Genomic DNA, 21,783 nt, shown 5'->3' with positions numbered 1-21,783 from the left:
AAAAAGGTACTTAACTACATAATGGAAAAAACTATGATTTCAGGCAGTCAGAATGGTCACTGCAAAAAATATCAATCAAAATGTTGTAGAAGATACCCTATAATAAAAACTTATTTCCTCCTTTAACGCTATTTCTATATCAGCAAGGCCTTTAGGACTAGAAATAACATTTACTTAACTGTATCAAACATATTATTTTTGACAAGTTTGAAGACAATATCTGAACTGTCTTTTCTAAAATTTGTGATGATTCTCTCATGTTTGAGAATAACAGCTTTAGTTTCACATAATCAGGCATTGTTTCTACATGAAACCATGGATCTGGTTTCATAGAATACTAAACATCACAAGAAAAAAAAAAGAAAACAAAGTGGTTCCACAATCTGTCAATTGATTAAACAACAAATTTCCTGCATTTCATCCGTAAAGGTCATTTGCAAAAATGCACTCTAAAAGGCCAAGCACAAAACAGCTCTTCAAACAGTACAGAAAGTAGCAACACTTGCTCATGATGCGTACATTTAATCACACCATTGTTCTTGAAGGAAAGCTTTTTAAAGTTATTAGTATTTACTTCTGCTAGCAAGGGCGAGTCAATTCAATAATTAGGTAACCAGACTACTGTAGTTCATGCATCAGTGAGATAGATGTGACCAAATCTTCCTTTTATTTCTTTGTATATTTCTCAATTTGCCTCCAATGAAAATAGGAACATAATTTAAGGTCCAGGAGATTACAGAAGAAAGAAAAAGGAAAAAACTAGTGTAAAGAACTATTATTGGTGATGAAAAGTCCAGAAGAGACAACAACTAAGTTTCAGACCCCAGATCAACTTTACAAGACTGACAGGTAGAAAATCTGTTTTATTTTACAAGTTAAATGAAAATCTAGAAGAGAACCACTGAGACAAACACATTATATTTATGTTCTCTGTTCTACAAACACAAGCACCCATTTTAGGGTGAAATATATATTAGTATAGCACTGAAAAATAAAGTAAAAGCCTAATTGGGTCTGCTTTTTGCTCTAAACTCTTCAGCACAGGGATTCTATAAATGCTATGAAAACTGAACAATGTTTAATTTAAATAGTTTAATGGTGAGGTCAAAGGCACTAGCATTTAACTATTCAACATAAAATTGCACAAGGCTGAAATACTCTTCTCTCCATCACTTACCTTGTGCTCAACAGTTTCCTACACAGTTTTAATGACTTCTTTTAAATACAATTTAGAGGTACACAGAGAACGATATATACTTTCCAAAACATGCTAAAATTCATTTATATCATGTTATTTAAAAATATCCAGTAAACGTCATGGCTTACAGGAGAAATTCCCATGTGTGTCATTTAAGAGAATTTTCATTGTTCATTAGGATATAGAAAGAACCAGAATGACCAGATAGAACACATTTTTGAATCTCAAATATCATACAGTTTGGATCTCAATACATTCTACAATAGGCACAAAAAAATGTGCACAGACTTCCAGCATAAGTTATCAAACAGCCTCATCCAAAGAAGTTTATCAGAATGCTTTATTATAGCTCTTTTTTTTTTTTAATCAGCTTCCTTCTTTAGAATACAACTACAACAAAGACACAGCTGAATACTCAACTTCTGAAGCCAGAAGTAGACTCTTCTACAACAAAAATAGCAGAAGTAAAGGTATTATTGCCATCTCATGCCATCCTCTTCGGTCTAATCTTCTACTTAATATTTTTACAATGCTGCCAACAGGATTTGAGAATACAGTGTGAACTGGATAACGAGCTCTACTGAAATGCAGACACTGCCCAAATTTTCTCATTACAGTTATCCTCACTAAATCACAAGACAAACAGTGGAGTCTCAAAAAACAAACAAAAAACCCCCACACCTACGTATACATAAAATCAAACCACAGGAGAAATAAATACTATATGTCATTGAAAAAAAAAAAAAAAAAAACTGAAAAATGACCATGCAAAGTATACATACCAAGTTTTAGGGCAGAAGGAGTCACTTCAATCTCACCCCCAATTGGTTGGAAAGCAGCCAGCTGAGCTGCTACCTCTGCCTCAAACAGGTCTGGGCTACTTCTGTCTGTCAAGTTCCCATTGGTACCATCAGACTTATGGTGAGGTTCTTGCTCGTCATAAACAGCAATCAGCTATAAAAACAAAAGATAAAACACCATTTGTATATACAAAAGTGTTCCCAGACTTACCTACTTTATTTTAAATAAAAAGTGATCAGTTATGGGAGTAGAAAACAATCTTACTTGAGAATGGCTAGCAATAAGAATAAACATTCAGGAAAGCACATATGTTTGTGCTTAAATACATTCACTTCAATATGGCACAAGTACATGCTTCCACATTCCACAGAGACAGCATGCTGTTCTTGAAGTTGGTATGCTATGAACTGGGAACATCTTACACTGTTCCGAAATATTTACAGCTGAGCATGCTTATACACACAAACAGGCATTTAAATCTCATGTGCAGGAGAGTGTTACATTTTTTAAAATTTTAGCGCTGTTGACTGACACACCAGGGAGATGTAAAGCAACCATGGAAGATGTATGGAGCAAGCAGATAAAGCTAAATTTATTTAAGAATACACAATTATATTCAAAAGACAAGTTGTAGCCACCACAATGACAGAGTGTGATGTCCTTCTGTCTCCTAAGAGCAAAAGGTAGATCTACAGTGAGAGCCTATATGTCTATCTTACTAACTTCTCCCCTTTCTCTCCTTATCCCAGCTACTTTGTTTCTGAAAGACCTCACTTAGTTACAGGTTATCCACAACAAGAGGTCCCCAGGAAAGCATGGACAGGCTGCAAACTCTGCTATCAAACTCACGTTAAAGATTTAATAAAACAACAAAAAAGACCAGAGAAACAGTGTTTGCATCAGCTAGCCTGACCTACAAGGAACTTCCTCTTGGTCCCTATTATGTATATCAGATCAGCTTCATCAACAAATGACTCGTGTGTGGCTTGGTGTAGGTCTCTGTTACCGTTCCAAGAGCTGGATAAAAGGAAAAAGAGTAAATTCTTTATTAACCTAAAGAAACCAGACAACTGCCTGCTCACAGCCAGTGGGACACTCTGCACCCCAGAGCCCTATCCAGGAGGAAAGGAGTTGGCAGCAGCAGTTCAGCCCAAGACATTTCCCTTCCCAATACCTTACGCAAGAAGTTCTTGCAATCCTATGTTAAACACTTGGCCTAAAAAACACTGTGTTAAGTTAGCTTCTTCTTTAAATGTCTATCTCTTTGTAAATTGAAAAATGATTTCTTTTTTCTGAACTCCTTAAGATATATGAAGTTCTATTTAGCAAATTCTGGATAAGACCACATTACAAACACCTGCAATTTCAAGGCATCTGCAGAAACAATCTAAAAAAACGATTTACGACACTGCCTCATCCTTCCTTGTTATTTTAAGGTATGCATGTATGCTTGTTCTATAAAAGTATCAGTAGATCAAATCTCCTCTGACACTTCCAAGACACGTGTCAAAAATTATATTCTGTGATAAGCAGTATACTGAAATGAAGAGACAAATATTTAAAGGACCTCATTTGCCTAAGGGAACAAATGAATGTATGAGAGGGAAAAGTAAGGAAAAATGAAAAGAAAAATCCTGAAGTGCTTCTAAGGAAGAAACTGACATTTTCAGGTCTTTCTCTCATTTATAATTTCATTGCTAGAAACATGTCAACTTGTATTTACCAATACGCACTTCAGAAGTGTAAAAAAAAAAAAAAAAAACCCTTAAATAATCAGGTAGAAAACAGGCTCTTCTTTGTTTTGGCTTTTTATTATTATTATTATTTTAACATGGAATGTTTATTTTCCACAACCATACAAATGGCTTTTAAAGTGTACACTTTATTTTTTATTAGTCCAAAACTTACAGGAAACATTGATCCCAGTACCAGAACCTACACTTACCAGACTTTATTACTTCATTGCAAGGAAACTACCGAGATATCTGCATTGCATTTACTACCAGGCATCACTACTCCTTGCAATGACATATAGTTCTACATACAGTCAAAAAGGCTGTTTTGGGGCCAGACACCAAGAGATCATGGGAACTGCTCCAGCTGAGTTCCAACAACAACAAAGCATGGTGCCTTCTGTTTTTAAAGTTGCCACCCATGTTGTTGCTCTTATGAAAGCGCATCAGGATTTAAGAACTTTCACAACATTTGCCCATCTCTAGGAGGGTTTTCATTCTCAAACTCACTTTTGCAATTCAAACTATTTTCTAAGGAAGTGACTACTGCCACCAACAAGGAAACTCAATTTTGTGTAGGTCCATTGCAATGAAAGCACAGAAGAAGATAGTAGGATAAAAAAATCCACTTGAGCATTTGCAACCTAGCATACAGTAAAGAGCTCAGAAGTTCCTTGATAGGAATAAAGTATATTCTTTCACTGGACAAACCTGAGCCTTTCCATGGTTTCATGCTCCAGCATACTCAGTGCTGTATTACACTGCAGTGATCCACACTTATAGTGCCAGGATGTTTAAGGTCAAAAGTAGAGACTGGGACAAAACACTGACAAGCTGAAGGGAAAGATTAGCAAGAACTGCTAAATGGAAATATGCAAGCACTATCTCAAACACAAAAGACCCTGAAACACACAGTAGTGGGGATAAAGAAGATCTACAAAATTTAGCCAGAAACATTATTATTAGTATTATTAGCATGACTTAGGGACTTCTTCATTACAAAATGCAGAAAGGAGATACTGCAAATACAACATAAAATAGCATCAAAGATTCAATGTCTTTCCTCACCAAGGAAATAAATCGCTGTTTGTTTTCTAAAATGGTTACCCAAGAGAGGACTACTCAAAGCTACAGGAGAATCGTACCAGTAGCAATTCCAGCAGTGTAAATATACTACCGATAAAAGTATTACATATGAAAATCATTAAAGCTACACATACCAGCTATTCAAAAATAATTGCAGTAATAGATACATTTCCAGTCTGGAAAATCCATTAATTGAAACAGACTGCAAACTCCTCCTGATGAAAAGAACTTCAGGACACATTAAGAAATTCACCCCAAACACTGTTACAATACTGGTTTATTCTTTACCAGTTCAAAGTTTCAAGATTTGAGTTCTGTAGGGCAGTTGATTTTTATTTTTTTTTAACAGATTAAGATATGACTCTATGTATTTGTTAACTGCAGAAGTTACACAAGTACACCTTTGCAGTTTTGTACACTTACATACTTAAGTGTCTCATTTTTTTTGAAGATTATTTAAGGAACATATGAATATTTACCATTAAAGGAATCTATGAATTTCTGTACCATAGAAGCACAGGATATTCCATATTGGAAGGGCCCTACAGGGAACACAGAATAACTTGGGTTGGTAGGGAACTTAAAAATTATCTAGTTCCAACTACCCTGCAGGGAAAGAACCAACAAGTGCAATCCCTGTCTCCACACAGCACCACCCAAAACTAAACCCTGCACCTGAGAGTATTGTCAAAATGTTCCTTGAACTCTGGCTGCCTGGGGCCATGCCCATTGCCCTGCCACCCTCTGGTGCAGAAATTTCTCCTACTACCCAAGCTGACCTCCTGTAACACAGTTCCCTCCTTCCTACTTACAGTAACATAGCCACAACATAAGACTGCAGTAAGAAACAGTGCTATTTTATCAGCATTTTCAATAATAGTAAGTATGGCAAACTTACCACAAGGCAATTTACTAAGGTCAAATTCTAATTTTGAATTGTATGCTATGGTACAGGTCTTTCAATATTTCATTGATATTCCAATTAGGAAACTTGCGGCAAAATAGAAGAAAATTGAGTAAAAAATCAAGTGGATGTATTCCCAAACAGAGCAACACACACACTTTCAATTAGTAACAACAATGCTGTACAAAAAGGTAGGTAAGTAGCCAAGAGGAAAACAACCTTACTGAGAGAATGGGTTTGGATGCAAAGCAGCAGCTTGTTTTACACCAGGGAATCACTGTCCATTGAGTGACACAAGCTCCCTGTGAGATCATCCCTAAGACAGACAAGAGGTGCTCCCAGCCTGCTGTCCTGCAGCACCCTGCTCAGCACTACCCTGCTGTGAGACATAACATAGCAGCAAGGAAGGGAAGTGCTTCCCAAGCTACAGCTGCACCATCTTTGTTTTGGTGATCGCAACTTAAGTTCAATTAAATATAAATTGTAGAGATTCAGAATTTCAAGGAAAACCATCACCACACAACTTTACAGACCTTGCCTTATGGCATTTGTCTGTTAAATCAGTAACAACTGGCTTTCCCATGCCCCAGACACCATTTTAAATAAAAGGTTTTGTAATTATTCCTCTTTTTGCATGATGCTTTTGACAATTAGATTACTGTTAATAAGGCTTAAAAGTGTGTATTTTACAGCCTTTCTATGCTGAATTAGAAAACAGACATAACTGTTTCCATTTTGTACTAAAACACCACGTGCATACACAGCATTCCAAGAAGAGAGAAAATAAAAGTTTGCTTGCAATTAAATTAATCAGCTTTCATTTACAGTTAAGATAAAATCCCTAAGAGAAGTTCCCAAGCACAGCCTAGCACCAGCATATCACTGATACACTTTTCAGCAGCTGGAATGATACACTAAAAAGCACTAGGAAGAGTTAAACGCTCAACTTGCATGGAATATTTCATTTCAGTTGCATGGAAGGCATTCCTCTTAGTCTTCCCCACACCCAGTGCACCTACTTTGAATTCTTCTCTCACCATGGGCAATGAAAGATTGTAAAACTCTGTTCATTAATGGTATTTGTTTCCGTGTTAGTTCCCATTCATTACTTCAATTCTCATTTAAGACAAAAGTCTGTCTATGCGTGCCTGTGTATACATACATACACACACTTACATGTACTTTTTAAAAGTGTATCTGTGTTTCTGACAGCCAGCACTCCTGTGGGAGTGATTATCAGTTATCTTTAAATAAATATATTTTGGAAAATTCTCTTTTTTTTGCTCAATTAAAGACTTTCCACACACTGAACTTGCATTTTCACAAGAACTGTTTTGGAGGGGTGGATTAACAGCTCAGTGACTGTTCCACTGAGCTTCATGACATATGGAGAAAAGATGGCTCGAGCTACAGCAAAAAACAAGTCCTCCACAGCATCACATTACCTTGCTCTCTGACCCTTCCGTGTGGGTACTCTAAGATTTAAGCTTTTATTTACCCCCACAAATACACAATGGAGGTACAAAGACAGAGTTTCTGTATGTAACATCCTGATGACAGAACACAGCAAAGATCAAAATAAGACTAGAAAAGATCAGAGGTGTTTGCACCTGTGAACAACCAGCCACACAGACAGATGGAGACAGGCTGCAGCTGACAGCAGCTGAAAACAGCCTCCATATGGCCCATGCAGACAAGAAGGGATCCCCTTCCTTTTCTCACCCACCCTTCCCCCCCATGCACACACCTCCTTTCTGCCTTCCTTTCAGGAAGGCTACATGCTTGGCCATGCCAGATCCCCAACAGAACCCCCACTGAGCTACTGACAGCAGTTTAACAATGATGGTGCCATGGGGAGCACACGGTGCTGTATGCTTGCATGCAGCAAAGGCTCAACACAACAGCAGGCCCAACAGAAGTGCTCTCTCCTGCAGAACCTTCTCTATGGGTACACATTACACTTTTCCTTCAACTCTGCAAGGGGACAAAGCCACTTTAGGTTGAGACAGTAAGATCCATTAAAGAAGTGAATTATGAACAAAAACTTCAGAAAGGTGCTGTGGAAACTTCCTTAGAGCTCCACAAACTCATTAATGTAAAATCAGATTTTATATATTACTTATGAAAAACTTCTGTTCAAATGGTTAAAAGATGAAAGTCTAGTAATAGTATGACATAGATAGAACTAAGGTAATTAGGGTACCTCAAAAATGGATGAAAGTGTTATTTAATTTTTCAATTTAAACCTTACCTGGAGCTCTACCGCCTTCCTTCAATGCTCTTTCAAGGTATTCTTCTGGCATGTAGTGATAAGTATTTGAAATGGTTTTCTTGCAAAATAGCTTGCCTTGGAATTACTCTAACTTAAAGGCTGTCAAAGAAAAATACCCATGCGTGCACCATATGGCAGCCTTCCTTCACACCTACATATGAAAACAAATTATAGATATATCACATGAAAGCTACAGTGATTAGCCCATCTTGTTTACCTACATGCCAAAACTATATATACCAAAGTGTCTTCCCAAAGACCAGCCAACAGTTTTCCTGCTCTTACTGTTCAGATTTCTTTCAGTATCAGATCTTCCAGACTGATTTGTTAATAGAATCTGTGTTGAACTCTCATCTTGCCACTGAATTTGGGTTGCTACCCAAGTGTAATGATCCCATGTTTCCAGATTTCTAACAGATTCTTAACATCTTATTGTAATTTCTCATTATTTTTTTTTTTTAATAATTTATTGTTATTTTGGGAAGGTCCTAAACTATTCTGCAAAGGTTAAAAAACCTGTTAAGACACCATGCTTGAGGAAACCCTTTTGTGCATGCTTCTCAAAGTCTAGCTGTTTTGGTTGTTTTGTGTGTGTCTGTGTGTATGCGTGATATCCTCAAATGTTATTTCACTGGAGATGAACAGGCAGTTGATTTTCTGTTTCTTTTTTTCCTTTTTTTTTTTTTTTTTTAAAGGTCACAGCAAAAAAATCTACCTCATTGATGAGACCGTACCCACTTTCTCCTCCCTGTCCAACCTGCTCCTCTGCAGCCCCATGTGATGGTACTTCAAACAATGAAGCTGATTGGGTACTTGACATTGATATTTGTGGCAAAGTTTGATGAGCCCTTCAAGCATGACCGAGATGTAATTTTTTAAGCCACTTAGTAGCTACTTGAGAGCTGTTATGGAGATCCATAGTAACAATACAGACATTCCTTGAGGGTTGACTCTGGGTAGCTTCCCTGGCAGATATAAATGCTAGTGCTAAAATGTCAAGGATTTATAATTATGATGGCGGATGCATAAAACACATAAAACAAGCCTTATTAAGGCTGATTGAAGTAAATATACCAAAGGACATTTCTCCTTTCTTCTGTAAAAGATTCATGTTCAGTGCTATTTGTAGTCTGTCATACTCATTATGTTTTCATGTGAAATAGCTTCTGAGTTTTGCTAGATAACAAATGCCCTTTGTTTTCAGTCCTCTTATACCAAAGGAAAAAAAAAAAAAAAGGAGGAGGGTGAAGAACAGGATTGATTAGGTCCTACCTGGTTACACTGAAGCTGACTATTTTCACCTACCCTGACTTTGCAAAGTCAAGCTCATTTTGCAGATTCCATTTAAAACAGAGCTAGTAGAAAATATTAGTGTAGTAACTAGTATCAAAGATTGCATTACTTATTAGAAACATCATTGTACAATGCCCTAATGGCAACCCGACTTCGAAAAGGTAAAAACAGTGTCCTGACACTTGAAACAAGACAGCCTTGTCTGTAGAAATGGGAGTCTTGTGGCCATGTGTTGATAAACATTCATTTTTGTAACACGAACTATAGTATCTTTCCTACCTTAAAAATAGTACTTGGAATGGGATAAGCTCAATTCCATACATAAATCTCCTGTGGACTATATCATAAAAAAAAAAAAAAGAAAAAAAAAGGCAGGACCACTTGATAGAACAAGCACCTTTGCTGAAGTCTAAAGTAATGACCACTATTCCAAATCATGAGTGGACAAGTACGGCCACAGAGTGGAAAGCCAAAAGAGGAGAGTTCCTCTTGCTAGGGCTTTGTAGCAAGGTTTCTGATGGACCCAAAGTGGGAACAAACAAGCGTCAATCCAGCCGAGTATGGAACCACATGTACAGTGGTAGCAGACAGTCACACTTCCCAGCATCCACATATCCTCTACACATTTTTCTTCCTACGAGTTGCATTCCCACTCCACTCATACCCTGTGCACACTTTTCAGATCATAAAAATCTTTTTCAGACCATATAAATCTTTGCGGACTGTTAACACCCAACAAATACCCATTAACTGCCTTCACTCTGAAACTAGCTGTGGTTTCAGGGACTGAACAGAGCAGAGGAGTCTGCATCCCTTGACATGATGGCTAGAGTCCTGCTACCAGCCAAAGGTGCACTGAGCCTTCCTTCCCAGCAGCAGAGGCACACTGCTGGCTCCTGCTCCACTGCTTTTCCACCTAGGCCACGAGGTGTAGGCCCCTTTGCAAACTGACTCCCATCTGTAGATGCAATCAGTGCCATTCAACACATCTGAGTAACTTCCGTAAAACCAATTAGATACAAGGTGTTGAATGAATGAAAGTTAAGAAGTCAGATCAACTATGAAGCCACTCTTCCTCCATCTTCTACTGATTTGACAGCACGCAACATAGAAAAATCAGTCTTTGCTTCAGCCACAATTAGTAAATGACAGCATATGAATTAGCTGACCATTTGTTTTTAAACAGCTTTGATTTTTTTTCAAAGGATATTATGGGATGGGAGAAAGGAATTTCAGGAGTGAAAAAAGCACAAAATACTTGAATTGTGAAACCCATCAGGAAGTGCAAAACCATCTGTACAGCACAACACACACAACAACTTTCATTAGTATAGACAGGCTTGATAAATCTTGGGATGTTGCCACACGTCATACAGTTCTCACACTGTGTTTCTGTCTGTGCAGAAAAACATTTCAGTATTTACAACTGCCAAGAGTCCTATTCTTACTGATGCCTAGTTTAGTTAGACTGCATTATTTGTCCTGCCTCTGACAGTTTACGTGTCAGGCTCCAGAAAGGCAAAAGTAAACTTACAGAACTGGTTGTCACCTCAATGAGAAAAGGTCTGCCTGTAACAATAAACTCATGCTAGCAGTCTCTACTAGTTTGTTATTAATTCTGTCAATAAACAGTATTCCCAGGAGGTTTCTAGTGCATTATATTACTGCACACACACCCTCCTGAAAAAAAAAAAAAGAAAGAAAGAAAAAGAACCCTTCTGCCTTTTGTTCAGTGACCTCAGTCACTGTCACAGCCCTACATGCCTCAGCAGCAGCAGCCGTGTACTGCAGCTGACCTTGGCCTAAAGTGACCGTATCCATACAGCAAGCTCATAAATGTTATGCTACTTATGTGTAACATCTGAGAAAAAAGAGGTGGGGGGGGGAGAAGGAAATTGAAGAGGAGAGAATGGGAATGTCATAGAGATCCTTGGAATTTATTCAGCAATTGGCTAGATAGCACACTTTGGGATATTATACTTTTATAGGATTTATTAATAAATGGATAATTATCAGTCAGAATTCTTTTCTAATATATATTTTTTTAAACACTACTATACAGTCATGCTCCCTCAGAAGATCTGTACAGTGCAAAATAGTGAAACGTTCAGAAAGTTTAATAGAAGTGTGGTGGTTCCAAACATCACAGTTTCAGAAATACACGTTCTCAAACGAACCATCAGAACAGAAGGACAAGAAAAAAATATTTTGACTTGACATCTTAAAGCACCATTACTGTGAAAACAATGAAACTAAAAGTAAAATTTCCAAAGATAGTCACAGCTCTAGCAATAACAAAAAACCCTTTAGTGACAATTATTCATTTCAGCAATCAGTTCATAACAGACATCCTACTGCTGCTTTGCTCATTATACTTCTTAAAAGAATGATCTACATGTTATAAATTTCCAAAATTTTTTACCCTAGAATAAGCTGCCCACAGCATAATTTCAGAGTTTGGTTTCTTAATTTCTTAGTAAACAAACTAAATGCTGACATCACGTTCAAAATTCACAGCAAAAATTTACATACAGTTCTAAGGTTTTCGAACTGAGAATCCAGAGAACAACTGTCAAGAAAACTCCATTTGCAAAGTCAGTAACAGCTGTGTATGTATACCTGTGTAATGATTATCCTTCAGATATAAGTATGCTTGCAAACAATAGCCACAAAGATAGACCCCTTCTACAATTCACACATTGGTACTCGCTATTCAAGTATGTACACATCATATTAAAATGCAATACACAAGAAAAAAGAGCAGCTATTTAAAAACATTATAGCACTAGGAATGCTCTTTTCCATTCAGAGCAGTACAGGATCCAAAATATAAAACTAAAGCTTCTTTTTTTTTTTTTTCCAAAAATGATAGCACGATTGCTCATTAGATGGATTTTGACATGTTCTGCATTTCCAAGGCTGAATGCAATGTTTTATGAAATACACCACTGAACGTTTACTTGATGAAGAATTTTGCAAGTTTAACTGACTATATGTCTGACCTCTGAGCAAATGAATAAAATTATCTTCGCTTCCTTAAGAGCTACTTTCTCCTGTAAAAGGTACTGAAAGAAAGCTAAGTTCTTTGTTGCTTTGAATATAGTGTACAATACTATGCATGGTTACTTATCTACATTAATTAAGGAAACTATTAGTTAATTGAAGAAACACTAAATAGACCAAACCAGGAAGTTGAATTCAATCAACTGATTTATATAATATTTCCATTAAATAACAGAATGTTTAAATGTGGTCTTAAGCTTTCTGTTTTAAAATCTGCACGCTTAGGGTACACTTGAATATTGATTGTGGCAGTCTGAACACTGCAAAACACTGATATGTCTTGGGAATAAATGACTTCAAACTATTCAGACCATTACTCAGAAATTTAAAACGTGATTTTTGAGAGAGGGGTTTGCTCATTCATTCTCCACTCTTCATTACAAATGATAAAGGAAACTATTCATAAAGCAAAACATTTCTGTAACAAAAAAAAAAAAATTCAATGATAGATGAAGCTTCACTTTCAAAAATAAGGTAAACTACCCAATAAACAGGGCAGTGAGAGAGGATTAAAATCCCTTCAGCTAACAGAAGATACTCAGTTTCAGTCATCCTTAATTTATGAATACCTCATTGCTTTATGAGAAGCAATTAGAACTAGAGCCACAAAATCAGTTCAGTATTTCAGCCTTCTCCAAAAAAACAAACCTGTGAAGATCCTGTAAAAGGAAGGATGTGTTCCCCTAACTTTGCCACTAGTTCCATAGCAAAAATCATACTTGCCTTTCTCACTACCACATTGCCTGCTTACCTGCCATTATTTACACTGAGGTTGGTAGAAAACGCTAACAGAATTGTTGACTCAGTTCACTGTTTTTCTTTCTACTTTTATGGAAGAATTTTGAACACCATCTTTCCCCTTAGGGAAAAACAAAAGTACCATACCAGACTGAAGCAGTCCCTTCACTGGTAGCTGGGCTCCCACGCTCTGCAGCAAGCCCTATCTCCACAGTGGCATACTACTCCTTAAGACTTACCGGGCCTTCCAAAACCCATGGGAAAAAAAAAGCCTTAAAGACAAGTCCCAGACAGGATAACACACATTCATGCTGCCTTGGAATCCTCATCCTCCAGTCAAATTGTTTTCTTTTCAAGAGACCATGAGTGTTTTTTCACACTTAACTGAAATCAAGTCTCATGGGTTCCTACCCAGTGTAAGTTAAATAGATTTCTATTAGTAATTCAACAGGCACACATATTGCAGAACTAACACTTGTATTCAAGGTCTCCAGAATAACTTCACTTCTAATTTAAAGGTCTGGATGCCCAAGATACTACAAAATACACACACAGCAGCAATGAATGGGAGTCACAGCTGGCAAACCCCAGGGTGTTCACTCTCCATTTTGACACAAAATGAAATGAGAGAGATTTAAGAGGTAAAATAATGCTCCTCCTTCCTCTCTTCTCTCCTATTCTATCTGCTGTCTGAAACCTAAAGCAGAGTGCACACAGTCCTCCTGCATGCTGCAGGAGCTCCCTGCACAGCAATCTGGGGCTTCGGAGCAGGGAAACAGAAAGTAACAGAAATTTGTCTATTTAGACACATTAAGAGACATAGAGGAATCTGTCAAGTGCCTATAACACAAGATACTAAAACAAAAGAATAATACTATTTTTCTCCTCAAGGTTGCATTTGAACTTAAAATTAATTCTAAGCATAACACACAAACACTGCAGCATATCATGAAGGGCCCTACAGCCCTGTCAGCAGTTCTGGCTGAGTTTATGGTTACAATCTATTTTTTGTTGTCTTTTCCTGTACACGCTGTTTACATTACCTGGGAAAATTATACATTGCTTAATCAAAATGAAGTATGCAGAGCTGTGCTTTGCAGTCCTCAGCCTCTGGACTTTCAGGGCTTTCAGACAGGGAAGCAGCAAGGATCCCACAGCCACTTCCTAACCTCCAAAGGGCTGCTCACAGGTAGCAATATTCCTGTGAAAAGCATCAAAGGCAACCTCAAGCTGTCAAACAGGGGAAAGCCTCAAGCAACCCACATGAAGCTAAAACTACCTGAAGAGAGAGAATGCTGAGCTCCTGGCAGCCATCACTGCCGCTTCTAGGCACAGAGCATATTCTCTTTATTTCAGTTTATCTAAGCTACTCAAGTCAACAATAAGTTCATTCAAAGTGAAAAATCATTTGAAAATTAAGAACAGGAAAGCTTGCGGGTCTTTTTTTCTTCCAGACCCCAAAGCACTGAATGCAAGGGCTGAGCACCCTTTAGCTCCAAGACCAAGGAAGCTCTTCTGGGCCTCAACTACACTATCACCTGCACAGAATATTGTGCATCACCAATAAACTGCTCTGTTCCACACAGCACACTTAAATGAAAACTCTTGATAAAGCTCTTTCCAATACACATCCAGAATGTTTCCCATTTTTTTTCTTAACGAAAGTTCATTTCACTTCTCTGCAGCTTTAATTGAACTCCAATTTCTAAAACTAGCTTGACAGAAGCCATGAAGAAATTAATATTCTACTAAATAAGAACTGTCACTCAGCATTTCCTAAGCTAAATGTAAAAATTAAGACTCTGAATAAATGTATGCTAAGTATCACTGCATAAATATGCATATAATGCATTTTCCTCCACATAAAAAAATGTTAAATTTAATGTAAAGATATTTAATTGCACATTAACATTTTAGTTGTGATCAATCACAGAAAATCTTTTTTTTTAATCTAGAAACATGTTTAAATTGATCAGATTTGAATTAAATACATTTTTGTTTACAGTCAGACTTCGGTAGCTTCACTTTCTGGTTAGAAAATAGGATCTCAGGAATTAATTGGTGAACAAGATTTCTTATCCAAAGGTGCATCACCGAGGGTTTACCTACACACAATCCCTTTACACAATTCTTTTGTTGTTTGTTGTTGTGTTGGTTTTTTAAACACCATTATAATATTCCAATCCTATTAGAATGCAAATTTAAAGGGGCAGAGAGAGCATGCATAATACCATTAACATTCAGAGATTTCTTGATCCCATTATTAGATATTAATTCTCACATTAACTGATGTTTGGGGAAAAAATGAACGAATCCATTAGCAGCCACATTCCAAGTGAACAAAAGAGGCAACAACTGCTGATGTGATTAGCCACCCAGCCCTTGCTGACAGCTGTGGCACACAGGAGAATCCAGGTTCCAGCTTTCACCTCACACCAGGCAGGTAAGCCTTGGTGCTGCAGGAGGTCCCCGTCAGGGCTCCCCCCTCAGTCACAGCACTTTTAGCGAGGTTCCCTACACCAGTTAGTTTTCCAGAAGGTTTCCTTCAGCAGTTCCCTTCAGCACTTTTAAAGCCACAATGTGATACTTTTTGGGGAAAAAGAGAGCATTAGTTTTGGGAGGAGCTGGCTGCAGTGCCAGTGAGTGATACAAACAGCACTTCTCCACCCCAGCAGAAGCTTGCCTCCTAGGTGGATAAAAATACAAAGCATTTCTTTTATGATTTAATAAATAATGCAATAGAATGTAGATAATTTGTCAATATTATTAGTGAATGACAAAAAATATACACACTTTATATTTCCACAAAAAACAACTGAACAAAAAAACCCACACAGAACAACTACTTTGCAAGCCCTCTAAAGTAAGTAAAGCTCTTCAAACCCTAGAGTTCCAGTGGACAAACTGCTATGAGCAGCAAGAAACTGTAGCCTGTTCTCTTCCAAAGGAGAAGGACACTCATGATGAAGCCTGCTTCCTGCAAAAGTGAGCACAGTCTGCATAAGTAGAAATTAGATTTCATTCAGGATTTCAGGTGAAACTGGTTTCAAGAACACTGCGCTCTTAAGGAGTACACAAAACTGCATTGCATTAAGAAATAAAACAAACCCTTCCACGTACACTTGAATATTTGCACTTTCATTATTTGCTGAAATGCTTTATTGGAAGCACATAATTACACCTACAGAGACCTCTGAACATCACTGAACAGAAACCTCATGCTCTCGGGAAAGCACAACTCCAGCCAGGGGCTCCTTTCCTTGGGAACAGAATTCCCATACCAGGAGATGGAAAATTCACAACTGACAACTCCAGCTGCAGAAGCTCTTACTCTGACATCCATATACACATACACTCTTAAAATAAAGACACTCAGCTGTGAGGCTCATATGTAGAAGGTGGTGTTAGAAAAAAAACATCGTCAATATCGATGTGGCTGACAAGCATAACAGTTGAATTTTTTCATGAAATATAAGTTTCTCAAAATTCATCAGTTTTATGACAGATCAACACTACACCCTTCCCCATATCTCCCACTTAAATGCACTTTTACAAAGAGGGAATAAACTTCAACAGTCTTTATAAAGCAGTTAGGTCTTTCGCAACCCATCATCACTGTTTCTATAAAGTAGCAGAACAGTAGTCACTAGTATTTCAGTAGTCAAAAACATGTAGAAATCAAAAGAAAATGCATAATTCAATAGGTAAATACTAATAAAAATGCATGATCAAATTCTTTGATATGTGCTACAGGGACTTCAGCTTCAGTGTCCTCAAATCATCTAGGAACATTCACTTTCCTTCATTGTGTGAGGGATTTCAAAACACAAAGAGGGCACTAACAGGTCACTGGGGAAAAAATGAATGTAGTTTCAGTTCTGTTTAGGCAAAACTGCTCACTAGCCTCTATAGGAACTAACAGATGAACACCTACAGCACACTCCAGCTTTCAGAAACAGGGACTGGCGAACTGGCAGAAACATTCAGGAATCACTGAACAGCAGCTATGAAAACTGCATGTATGAGAAAAAAAGTCTAAAAAATCCAAAAATCAGAAGTAATTGAAAGGACTGTCACATGGGAAGCAGGCACATACAAAACATGTCCTGTAATTTTAAGAAATGCAGAACTTGCATTTAAAAATGAGGGTAAAAAAAATAGAAATAACTTCTTGTATTTTGACTGGAGAAGAATTCAATTATAAATGATATCATTCTAATGAACCAGTACTGATTACTATCTTTTTATTTTATTAAATGGTATGCAAAAACAACAAATAAAATGCATCATAGCTGAGTAAAGATCAGTAGTTCAGCCTCAATGTTATCTACTGCACATCTGCCACACTGCATTATCTTACTACTCGAGCATCATTTTGCATTTCAATGTAGTAGCTCTATCAGATTAATGCCCAAGACATTTCAGCTGTGTTTCAAGTAAATAAGTGGACATACAGGAATATTATGCATGGCCTGTATCATTGACACTAAGCAAAGAAAATGTGATTAGCACCAAATTGCATCTGACAGAGGAATCAGAAAGCTGTCAAACACAATGACATGGATTCAGTATTTAGAAGGTAAAAGGGGGAATAAAGAAGCTGGCCAGTCTGGCATGGAGACAGCAATAAAGCACAACAGCTATGATAAATTAATTCATTTACTTATGAAAAATTAGAGGCTTCCACACACGGCTCTCATTTATAATCTTGTCAATCTGGCAGAGTAAATAAAAAGCCCATACAATGCACACAGTGGGAGGGAAGAAAGAAACAAAAGAAGAGAAAAAGCAAAAACAGATTTTTGCATTTAATCTAACAGAATCATTTCTTACACTGAAGCACACCGGACCAAGCCTTTGAGTGACTAATGGACAGACCCATTACAACAGTGGTTACTGTGTGTGCTAGGGGCACACAGCAGAAGAACAACAACAAGGCTGAGATCACTCACTCAGAAGCCATACAAAGCAAAATTAAATTTTCCTGTGCAAGAGATACTATTACTGCACTTCTGAAAAGGACATCAGAAAGAGTTACAGCAGGCAAACAGCAGAAGTAAATCCCAAGGAAAGCAGCAAGCTCATAAAGGCTAAAAAATAACACTTGTCCCAGTACTCATGTCCCAGCAGATCTGCACCACTGCTTGTGCACACCGGGCAGCACCAGCACAGAGAGTGAAGTCAGCCCCCCCACTGTGCTTTCTGCCATTGCACTTGACCCAATCTTCTGCCTGACAACAATCTTCCAGTACCCCTCTGCTGTCAGCATCTGGAGCCCAGAGAGGGCACAAGTGATGCTGGGACAGCCACAGGTCAGGCTGCTGAAGGACATCTAGGAACCAACCACTCAACCTTTAAATCCTCAAATTCAGTCATAACCTCAAATGAATTTTTAATTCCTTCATATCTGATTTTACAGTGCTTTGAGAGAGGCAATTTAAAAGGCAGCATAGTATGCATCAGTGGCAATATAACCACTATTTTAAAAAAAAATTGTTTAATCACCTCTATATCAAACATCTTAAAAATTAATTCCAAATTTTCATTCAATTTCAAGCCTTCAGTAATACAAAATTTGCATATATAGAAGTCTACATGGCCTACATTAACTCCTCAGAGCATAACTAGAGCAGGAAAAAAAAAAGATGAAATTTTACAGCATGAAGTTGCAGGAAATACTTAGTGCACAGTGAAATCCTATACAAGATAGCTCCTGGTAAGGACAAGGTGCTTCCCACCACTTAGCTGCCCTTTTAAAGCACGTCAGAAGTATACTCTTCAGCATGAATACCTTATTATTTTGCCACCACTTGCTCTGATGTGGAAATGCTGTATTACAGCATCACAAAAGCCTGCCTTATGATTAAACCTGCTGTAGTTTACCCTGGAGCAGAGTACTTGCACTTCTGTTGCTTTTAAAGTATGCAACTAAAGAAAAATAGGGTAAAACATCTAACCAAAAAGGTATGTTTAAAAATATCTTTTTCTTAAAATACCTACAGCTACATTTGCAAATAGGTGCAAAGCAGATTACCACAGTTCAGCTGTCACTGAGAATTTCACAGCTGGCCAGGATACAAGGCATGACCAGCTTTTTAATGACTATTTGAACATCAGCTGCTCAATTAAAACAATTTTTGTAAAACATTTTCCTATTATCTTTTCATCTTCACTACTGCAAGAAAGTTGCCCACAGTGCTGAGACAAGGAGCAGATCACAGACAATATGGTAATGCAGCAACAAGCACTTGTGAGCAGATAAGATAAGGCCTGAATTAACCATTCTTTACTTCCTTTCTCCTTCCAGCCTTTCATCTTCTGTCTCACTCTTTTAGCACTTGCCTGGTGCGTTTCCCTTGTTCAGGAACTGCCATGAGCTCTTTATCGCCTACTCAAATTTCAGGAGGTACCCAGACATACAGCTGAGCTGTGCACAGTATGAATTGCACTCCACATAATTCCACATTTCATTCCTAATCCTCAAGCTCAAGGAATTGCACCTAATATTAAAATACTTCAGAATTCCAAAATCTAAAGACTCCATAAACACAACGACTTCTATACAAGACTTAATACAATCACAGAGTGGTTTGGGTTGAGAGTGACCTCAAAGATCATCTAGTTCCAGTCCACCTGCTGTGGGCAGGGTTGCCAATTACTAGACCAGGCTGCCCAGAAACCTATCCAGCCTGGCCTTGAATGCCCCCAGGGATGGGGCATCAACACCTTCTCTGGGCAGACTCAGGGCCAGGACATGTCTAATGTGGGGAACTCTTACAACCTCTGCATAAAAGACAGCAAAAATCTGCCAGGGATTGCAGCTTTGTTTAATGGCCACCACCTCTCAGCAAACCATTTGCAGTGGTTCCAAGTGAGAGTAGCATAGCCCCTTCACAGACAGCACACACCCCAACTCCTGCCAGCCCAGCCGGCAGTCATTGCTCCAGAGGACAGGACATGCCTCTGGACAGCAGGGCTCAGGAGCAGGGCCACCTATCAGAGCAGCCAGCACAGCAGTTTGCAGCACAGGTCAGCGTTGTGACATCTGAACCTCACTGAGGGCTGGTTAGTGGCACCACTAGGATCACAAACAGCTTCAGCATTATCCCAGAGCCAACACAGCAAGAAATTTCTCTGCATGCACCTCAAGAGCCACTGCTACTTCACTATTCCTCCAGGGACACAGAGACAAGTCACAGCAACAGCTCTCTGAAAAGAAGAAACTGAAAAAACGGTATTGCTAGCCACATGGAGAGCCAAAAAGCAGTCAGCAGCAGTGGCTTCCCTCTCCTAAGACTGTGGCCTTCCTGAGCTCCAGCAAGGAGTTGCTCCTGGGTTCCTCACAGACCTGCTGCACCACTGCGCCTCCCTAGGGGTCACGTATATCAATTCCAGCTCACGTACCTGAAGCCATCACTTGTCATCATCAATGGTGACTGGGTGGAATACAAATAAGAACCATCCCATCTGCAGGCAAGCTTGGAGGCTAACAGAGGAGTTTAAAGGAGGAGTTAAAGACAGCACATGGAATCAGTGGGATATGAATACTCGAACAATTGCACATAAACTACTACAGAACCTTTTTTTGTGTGCAATAACAGCTGAATTTTGAAGCAACAAGCAGATCATTCATTTAAGAAAATCTTTTCAGAAGGAACATTGCAAGGTACTAGCTTGCTCCTCCCAGGCGCCTTTGCAAAAGGTCAGGTCAATGCCACAGTGCTGTGGCTGCAGCCCAGGGAACGGGCTCAGAGAACAGACTTTTTCCCCAATTTCTTCATTCCTTATGGCATTATGGTAACAAAGGTGATCTGCATGGATTAATCACTACACCTTCAATGCAAATATCTCCCCCCCCCAAAAAAAAAAAAAAAAACGTTGGGGGGGGGCAGGGGGAAATGCAGGAGTGGGGTGTAAGAGAATTAAAAGTTGTGGAGAACAAATCCAAAACACTTCCAGCAAAATGAGTTTTATAGAACTTAACTTTCTTAAGGAACAGAAACTTGACAGTCCTTTAAAGAAATGTGCTAATGCAAAACTAATGATAAAAGAAATTGATAACTGTCTAATTAGCAAGCATTTCATATCAAATAAAATATTAGCAAAATAAGAAACGCCATGTTTTTCACTGAAAGCACATGTATGCAGATCAACAGACAAAATATCAGCGTAAACAAATATTTAGTGTTAAAGGTGAAGTACTAGCTGACAAAAATACAAGGAAATTCTAAGTCAAGCCTTTCTATATCCACTTTCCACATTACATCTAAACTTCAAACAGAAAGTGATGTTGCACTACTCTCTACTACAGCAGGCATGCAGAATAAGCCAGGAAAACCAGGACTGTGAGTAACATCTCAGCAATACCTTTCTACTTCTCTCCTTTTGTCAGCCTCAGAATAGCACAACTTTTCTATTAATTGACTACATTTGGTGCTTTTGACTCTCCCTTTACCATGGGACAGCACCTTCCTTGAGTTTCTCTGATTGAAGAGAAAAAGTCCTGTCTCCTGAGGAGCAATTAAGACTGTAAATAATAGTATTCCACAGAGGGAAAAGAGAATAGCATCAAATAAACACAGAAAACAAACAAAACTGTTTTATAATTAGATTTGAGTACTGCAAAATAATTAGAAACTTGCTATGTTTTCCAGAAAATAAGCTAAGTAATCTGCATTCTATAGGGCACAAAATT

The 21,783-nt window shown here is 38.2% G+C and overlaps 1 protein-coding gene across 1 annotated transcript in view; it reads right to left on the bottom strand.

Moving 5' to 3' along the window:
- PARD3B (par-3 family cell polarity regulator beta) overlaps window positions 1-21,783 on the bottom strand; it is a 359,707-nt gene that overhangs the window by 257,693 nt on the left and 80,231 nt on the right. Inside the window, exon 3 of the mRNA XM_065750387.1 lies at window positions 1,981-2,152. Within this exon, the coding sequence (XP_065606459.1) occupies window positions 1,981-2,152 (172 nt within the window). The remainder of the gene's footprint in view (window positions 1-1,980; window positions 2,153-21,783) is intronic.

This window comes from Cyrtonyx montezumae, unplaced genomic scaffold, assembly GCF_038088225.1.
Source record: "Cyrtonyx montezumae isolate F1298 unplaced genomic scaffold, pur_monq_1.0 scaffold_7, whole genome shotgun sequence".
NCBI lineage: Eukaryota > Metazoa > Chordata > Aves > Galliformes > Odontophoridae > Cyrtonyx > Cyrtonyx montezumae.
The sequence above is the reverse complement of the archived record's forward strand: the minus strand, read 5'-3'. Positions and strand labels throughout refer to the sequence as shown.